Raw genomic sequence first — 8,002 nt, 5'->3', positions numbered from 1 at the left:
GTAGAAATCTTTAAGTAGGAAAATAGGAACCTATGTATTGAAATCCAGGCGGCACCAACAGATCTAAAAGCATCCGGCAAGCGCGAAATTATCAGAGTCGCTTCCTGGCATATTGGGACGGGTTGACATTCTGTCAAGAGCCCCCAAATTCCAGATCCGTAATTAAAATGACTCTGAGCTTCCAGCGTCCATGAGATCCAGGAGATTTGTGAGGAAACGGTATGGATTTGGGACTTGCAGGAGTTTGTAACGGCACAGATCCGACCTCGACTTTCCACTCTCTTCCCCATCCCCCTCAAGGAACCGTGGAGGACCGGGAATCCAGGGGTTAAAGTCGGCCCAGGAGCATCCCGGGGACGACCGGCTAGGAGCCTTGGCCCGAGACTCAGTCTCTCCCCTCCTCTCATTGGCCCGCGCTCTTAGGGTTTCTCCTGTTCCCTCTTCGCCATTGGTCGGGGGCTGGCTTTTTTTCCCCCCCTCAGTCTTTCTCTTCCTCCCCCCTCCCTCTCCCTCGCCCCTCGGACTGGAGCGCACGGCCTGCCCCCAGCTCCTCGGGAAGGGAGGAATTTAGAAAAAAAGTTTCCCAGAAGTTTGGATCAGAGGAAGGACGGGAAGACCTAGAGAGGAAGAGGGAGAGAGGGAGGAGAGAAAGGGAGAGGGAGGAGAGAGAGAGAATTAAAAAAAAGATGAAGTCCAGTCTGCACAGCCTGTGAGCGCCTGCCCTGGTGGGTGGGAAGCAGGACTCGGGCGCTCATGCAGCGAGCGGGTGGCGCTCGGGGCGCTCGTTCCTAGCGGTTGGGACAGCTAGGGGCGTCGGTCCGAGCAGAGGGCGGGGGAGGGCGCAGGGGGAGGGTGCCGAGGACCCGCGGAGCCAACGCCTCAGTCTCGGCCTCCTAGCCGCCGCCTCTCCCGGGCCCTGCCCGGCGGGCTCTCGGAGCGTGAGGGCTCGGGCTGCTCCCTCTGTCGCGGGGGCGAGCGGAGGCCGGGGTGCGGGCGGCTAAGATGAGTGAAAGGAGAAGATCTGCAGTCGCCCTGAGCTCGCGAGCACATGCCTTCTCTGTTGAAGCCCTGATCGGCTCAAATAAAAAGCGGAAACTGCGAGACTGGGAGGAGAAGGGGCTGGACCTGTCCATGGAGGCGCTGAGCCCCGCGGGCCCACTCGGAGACACGGAGGACGCGGCCGCACACGGCCTGGAGCCTCACCCGGGTGAGTGCGTAGGGCCAGACGGCGCGAGACGGGCGGAGAGGTTCGCCGGGCGGCTAGCCGGCGCCGGCAGGGAGAGTGGCGAGGAGGGAGGCCCCAGCCGTGACGCTGTCTTGCTCCAACCGGGGTTTCTTTTTCTTCGCGCAAATGCCTTGAGCCTTCCGCACATTCGCCGGAACCAATTTGGGGGAATTGGCCCGAGCCTTGCATTTTCGTCGCCAACCTTAAGCAAGGAGGCCTACGTGCTCGCATCCCCTTCTCTTTCTGGGAGCAGAGTGCTGTGTTTACGGTGCCGTTGAGGGGGCTGCAGGCCCCTGGGGTTACGAGCGGCGCGGATCTAAGGCGACGCGGCGGGAGCGGAGAGGAGCTGGGAGAGAGGCTTCTGAGAGCCCCGAGGACTGGCTCGGAGTTCTCGGTCCGACACCCCTGTGGGAATTGCCCTATTTGTCACATTTAGCCTTCAATCTCGGTCCTGTCCCTTACCCCACGAACTTTTCTGGGACTCAAGATTGTTGTGCTTCTCCTACTCCCGGTGACGAGGGAGCATAATTATATTTATACTTCGTTGGCGTTTGTGGAAAGAGAAATGGATGTTGGCCCCCGTTACCCTGCTTCCTGGGCCACTCTTTAGGGCCCACATCTCTGCGTATTTGGGGGAGCGGTGCAGGAACGTGCGTCTTGGATCTCTGCTCATTTTACGCACACAATGCATGAAACACCGGGCGGATGTCGATGTCAGTATTTTAACAGAACTCTCGGACCAGGGGGGAAACAACTTAATGTTTTGTATTAAGTGCCAAGATTTCAACTGTGCAAAACAGCCCAGGGGAACAGCTGTTGTCGGAAGAAATTTGCCCGCGCGCGCACTACACACGCTACACACACACACACACACACACACACACTCCGCTTGGCTTAGCGCGTCAGAAACTTTCCAGCACTTCTAAAACTATTCTGGAGGGGCTCCTGCTGACCAGCTGGGGCTGGGGAGTAGATCTGAGTCCGCGCGCCCGCAAGCCAGAGGGGGCGGCGGCCCGCAAAGGGTTGGGGGCGGCCGCAGGCTCAGGAGCTTGGGGGCTGGAAAGCTGGCCGACCCAAGGAGAGACAGCTGTCGCTTACATTTTCTCTTTCGGCAGTGACAGTTCAATTTCCATGCTCCTGAGGCTAATAATAACGCGATTAGCGGGTGACCTGCAGAGACAGAGTTTTATGAATTCTCCGTGTTCTTGCGGCCGGTTACGGTATTTGGGTTTAGTGCTGGGGAATTATTTTTATTAGTCGGTGAAAAGAAAATTAAAAGGAGATTTATTTCGTCCGCTCAAGCCTTTCCCTGTATTTGGATGCGGGTGCCTGTCCACGCGGACCCCTGTGTGGGCAATCCAGAAAGGAACGTGTGGCTAATGTGTGTTTCCCATCTCTGGCCAGACTGTTTCCTCACCGCACTTATTTCCTGTTAAAATCTCGTTTGGGCTTTCCACAGTTTAGTGAAGTTCTTTCAGGCCTTATGACAACTCACGATTGGGGAGGTTAGTTTATTTTTCCGACGCTGGAAAAGGCAAAAGTTTTTTTAACTGCGCATTGCAGACGCCCTGTCCTGTCCCCAGCTACCTTTCTCTATCGAGGGGGGCGACAGGTCATAGTGAGCCTGTCTAGGGACGGGTGTTCAGAAGGACCGACAGACGGAATCATAATCAGAAACTCAGCTGGCAGGTTTTTATTTATTTCCGCCGTCCTTCTCAGTCAAAAATTAGGAGATTTGAAAAATGAGGTTTTGCGACAAGGAGAGACAAGTCCAGGGACTTGAACACGAGGACCAGGTGTCTAGAATGCTGTTTGCTCGCTCCCGCGGGAGGGTGTAGGAGGTGAGGACCTAACATAGAACTTTGTATAACAGAGGGTTCAGTTGACCAGTTCCCAATGCCTTTATCACTTTTTTTTAAAGAAAAAAGATGGGCGTTTGGATTAGAGAAAACGAAATATGTTTGTGGGGCAAAGGTCTGGGAGGAGGAAGAAGCTGGAAGCCGAGAGCACTCGTAGGCCTTCTGCGGAGCGGGGCTGCTTGCCGCTGGGCCCGCCCCGTCTTAGGCCGACGGGATCTCCCAGTTGGAGTCCCCGCAGTAGCCACGACTTTCTTACGAACTGGATGAACCGGATGTAGGATGAAAAAAGATCTTTCAGAAAAAGACCGCAGAGCGCGCGGGTGTGGAGACTCCGCCGTGTGTGGGGAGTAGAGGAGGCAGAGCTTCGGGCTGTGAGCCGGGAGGGTAGTGGAAGGCACGCTAGGGCTTGGGGTTCCCTGTAGGCCTTTCTTTCCGTCTCTAATACAGCGCCCTAGCAAACACAAAGGCAGGGCGACATTCAAAGTTGTGTGTATGGTAGTGGAGGTGGGAAAGAGGGGTGAAGGCGACTCCATTGTGCCCAGGGCCGTGTCTCTGCCCTGCTGAGCCTCACATTTATCTTTAAATTTTCTTCTCCTGATGGGAGAAGAAGGGGCTGGACTGCTGCTGGCTCCCCCCCCCCCCCCCCCCAGGCCGATAAGAATTTAAGAACAGGAGAAAAAAAACCCATAACAAAAAAAATATTTTTACGGGGCTGCGGAAGGATTAAACACACACACACACACACACACACACACACACACACGGCACTCGCCTTAGAGCGGCTGCATTTATCATCTTCACCATCCCCTCTCTCAGACCGGTACTATCATTTTCAGGCCTCCCTCAAAATCCCAGGATCCTGGGACAACCCAAGGGACAGATTTTAATGTTTCACTTTTATTCAAAGACGTGGCCTTTTGCTTTTTCACAGCCCGTTTTTCTTTCGGCGTCCGTCGGACAGAGCAGGCTTTAGTGGGCGCTGAGCGCCCGCAGCCTGGGGCGCCAACCTGCAGCAGCGGGGGACCAGCTCGGCCTGCGCGCTGTAGGCCCTCACACGTCAGAAGACACACAGTATGTATTTCAAAATTTCCCACCGACCCAGGTGGTCCCTGAAAACCCCCGAGGCCCTCTGGGCCTTGGAGAAGGGCCTGTGAAGTACCCTCATTTTTACACCCAGGCCCGCGCTCCTTGTCTTTTGGAGAAGCCGCAGGGACTCAGCCTCTGCAGGCTGGGGAGGATCTCAAAACCTGTCTCTGAAAAGCCTGGCTCTCGGGTCGGCTCGTCCCCGCCTCTCACACAGCAACAACGGAGGAAACTTTTGAGCCAGGATCGCCGGGAACAGCTGCTCTGGCTGCAGCATTGGAAGTATATTTCAGGCACGCGGCGGCGCCATCTGCGCTGGGACCGCAGCCCCGGCTCCACCCGCCTTCGCCAGGTCGTGTTTGGGCCTTTCCCGCCCAAATCCGCAGCCAGTGCGGCTGAGGCCCGATCTCCTGCGGAGAAAAGTAATCTAAACCTTCTGCGAAGGGATTTCCCCCTCCGGAGCTCGCGGACCTGAGCCTTGCAGCCCAGGCGCTCCGGAGGCCTAAGGAGGTGGCGACGCACGCAGGTGGGCACACGAAGCAGGCACACCGATGCCCCGAGAATAGATCTGCGCCCCGCACACAGGTGCACACATGTCAGGCTCTCGCAGTCTCCAGGCACCCGTCTGCGCAACCCTTAATGAAACGAGACGAGGAAAGCCCTCTCAGTCAGTGCTCCAGGGCACTTTTCTTCCTTCGAATTATCGAGATCAACTAATCACTCGAATTAATCTGCCAGTTTATGGCTTGTTTGCTCAGAATAGAACTCCAGAAGTTTAATCCTGACATCACCCCCTCAACCACCGCCCCCATAGGGAAACAGGGGGTTAAAACGAAGGAAGTGACTCCACTGATTTTTAAGTAATGGAAAAAAAGCGATGAGTTTGAAGCCAGTGAGGAGAATGTGCTTCTGCGAGGCAAGGACCAGCCACGGTGCAGGTCGGGGCTTGGACCGCAGTACAAGGGTATGTGGCGCGCTGGGCGAGACGCCCAAGGGTCTGCCTGGGGTAGGATCCGGTGCCGAGAACTCCGGTTCCTCGGTGGTGTGTGCGTCCCAGACTGGTGCAGGCTTCTAGGTGCCGGGACTGCGCCTGGCGAACGGGCCAAGTGTGGGGCCTACTGAACGTGCCCAAAGCTCCCTGCTGCCAGGTCAAAATGGCCTTACGCGGTGGCTATCTCTTTGATAAGTGACCTTGTGTCACTATTCTGAAAGGGAGTGAAGCGGTAGGCAAGATCTGAATTCGCTGTAGGCCAGTGAGGATGGTGGCTTGCTGGGGCAGGGCTGCCAAATGCCTTTTTCACGCACCACCCCCCGGACGGTAGCAAAATTAGACGGCCCCTGGATGGACTGCACTGGGAGAGCGCACCCCTTGTCCCCCGCGCAGTGGGGAAGGTTATAGAGAAGTTCTGTGTATATAACTCCGGTCCTGGCGTGGTGGCAGGATAGAAGGCACTCAAAGAAAGAAATAATTCGAACCCATTCCATCCCAAAGATGGAGCAAACTGCTCGAGGGCAGTGGGGAGGACAGGGAACGGGGAAAACCCTGATGCTGAGTTTGGACTGTGATGGAAGGGAGGTGGAGTGGGCTGTGGTTTGCACCTCCGCATTTGGCTGCCCCCCCCCCCCGCTTTTCGCCCCACATCCCCGTCCCCCGGGATGCGGTTCAGAAACCCATGTGAAGCGAGTGGAAGGCGAAGGGGTAACAGGCAAGCGTGTGGAGGCAGGAGGAGGATGGATGGCCTCTGGCTTCTTGGTTACGCCATGCAGGACAGTCCCTTGCCCTGCGCCTCGGCCACTTCTGCCCCTCAGAGACTGGTAGGAAGAACACAAACCTAACGGGCGGTGAAGGCTTTCCTGGACAGATCAGCTCACAGCCTAGGGGCGCAGAGATTCTGAATTCACATCTTGCACGCCCCACCCGACGCTCTTTCTCACTGAACACTTTATTTGGGTTCAGAGCTAGCCACTTTAGGTTTCCTGATTTTATAGGTAAAACTCCCAGAAAGAAAAGTTCACGAGGTGACGCTCATGCAGGGGGAAGTGGGAATTAAGTTTCTTACTGTGGCGCTCGGACTAAAATTCTTTTGACACATACCGGTTGCCTGATTCCTGTGTACTCTTCCCCCACCCTCCTCCAATTACTTCAAATGATATCCTGAGCATCTTTTAATTATTAAAGAAAATCAGTTTAAAATATTTAATGAATATACCGGCACGTGAGGAGGGAGCAAAAAATGGCATGAACCTGGGAGCCAAAACGGAAATGATTGGGTATTGGTGGTCTGTGTGCCCCCATTTATTTGTATGCTTTCCTTTGTGTGGACAAGAGTGTAATGGAAGCAAGTCCCTCATCATTAATCCTTCATATTGAGCCACAAGGAGGGAGGTATAAATACACTTTGGTTCAGCAGACCTAAACATTTTGTTCATCCGAGCCTCTCCAAGGGCAACACTAGTATTAAAGAGTGAAATATTCCAGATCTGTCACATTCTCTCTATTGCCAAAAATATAATATTAATAGGATGAGAGCACTTTTTTGAGATTCTGATTATGGACTCTACTGAAAGTTTATTTGTCACACCCAGGAGAAAAATGATTACTTCTTAAACCTGGAAGCTTGTTCTGTAGGTGACTGTAGATTAAAAAAAAAAAAAAAAAGCAAGTCTGAACTGTGCAAATTCCACGGGGATAAAGAGCAGATTGGCATTTCACTTTCCTTTCTGGAAATGCAGAAAGCTATCCAGTGATTATTCTTGGGGGTGTAGCTGGATAATTGCTTTCTTACTCCCAAAAGACAAAGTAGTCAAGCAAGGGAAGAATATTTAAGTGGTTTTCTAGTTTTAACCTTTTGGGATATTTTTCCACAGAGAATAGCAGGGAGCTGGTAAAATGTGGAATTTGTCCCCCTCCTTTCTCCCATCCATGTGGTTTATTTTTGCTTTGCCTTTGGTTTCTAGTGCACTTTGAATTTTATATGTGCATGACTGAGATACTCAGGGGTCTGCAATGGGAAGAGCAATTAGCAAATTTTTAAATTAGGGTCTGTTTACACTTCTTTGGGCAAGGATAATCATTAGTTAATTTAAGTGAGGCCCTTGCTCTAAGTGTCAGGGTGGAAAATGAGACTCAGTAGGGAGGACCGGAGGTGAAGTGGGAAGAGGTGGGGAATTAAAGCAACTGGTGACGACAAATCAACATTTATTCCATGCCATTAATGGCTTCACTTTGAGGCAGGGCAGGACATTTTGCTGACTACAAACTGATGATGAACATTTGATACCAGAAGTGAAAACAGGCCTTTAAATCGCTACTTACTTGTATTTTTATCTGCTAATGTCTAGTTTTGACCTTTATACAAAATAAGTATTATACAGGGTATTAGTATATACACAAGTGTATATGTTTATACACAAATTTATGTGTGAACACCAAGTTCTGAATGGGACACAGATAAAATTCAGAGAAAAGAAGCTGCTATTGGGAGGGGGACAGTTTAACAATTTGGGGACACCTAAAATTTCAGGGGGCGGCAGAAATTTTGTCATCTCTAGGTATCTTTTGACAATTCAAGAGAATCCCAGACTTGAGACTTCTAGTTATTGGCGTTTTTACTTAACTCTTAATTGATGGTTTTGACTAAAGCCTTTGAGAAAACACCAGAAAATGAGATTGTGCAGCTGTAATTTAAAAGACCAGGGAGAGTGGAAATTTTTCTAACTAAATTTGGCTTTTACTTTTGTGAATAATGCCATCTTCATTTTGGATGGATAGAATGCCACCTTGTATTCTGAAGAGTGATTTCATGTCCTTCCATGCAGAGAGTTTAACAGAACC

General features: G+C 52.3%; 1 protein-coding gene across 1 annotated transcript in view; it reads left to right on the top strand.

The window, feature by feature from the left end:
• Positions 1 to 540: 540 nt before the first annotated feature.
• The window catches only part of TBX15 (T-box transcription factor 15), a 102,138-nt gene continuing 94,676 nt past the window's right edge, over positions 541 to 8,002 (top strand). The window contains exon 1 of the mRNA XM_010980681.3: positions 541 to 1,207. Coding sequence (XP_010978983.1) covers positions 1,003 to 1,207 — 205 coding nt within the window. The 5' untranslated portion in view covers positions 541 to 1,002. The remainder of the gene's footprint in view (positions 1,208 to 8,002) is intronic.

This window comes from Camelus dromedarius, chromosome 9 (genome assembly GCF_036321535.1).
Source record: "Camelus dromedarius isolate mCamDro1 chromosome 9, mCamDro1.pat, whole genome shotgun sequence".
Lineage (NCBI taxonomy): Eukaryota > Metazoa > Chordata > Mammalia > Artiodactyla > Camelidae > Camelus > Camelus dromedarius.
The sequence above is the reverse complement of the archived record's forward strand: the minus strand, read 5'-3'. Positions and strand labels throughout refer to the sequence as shown.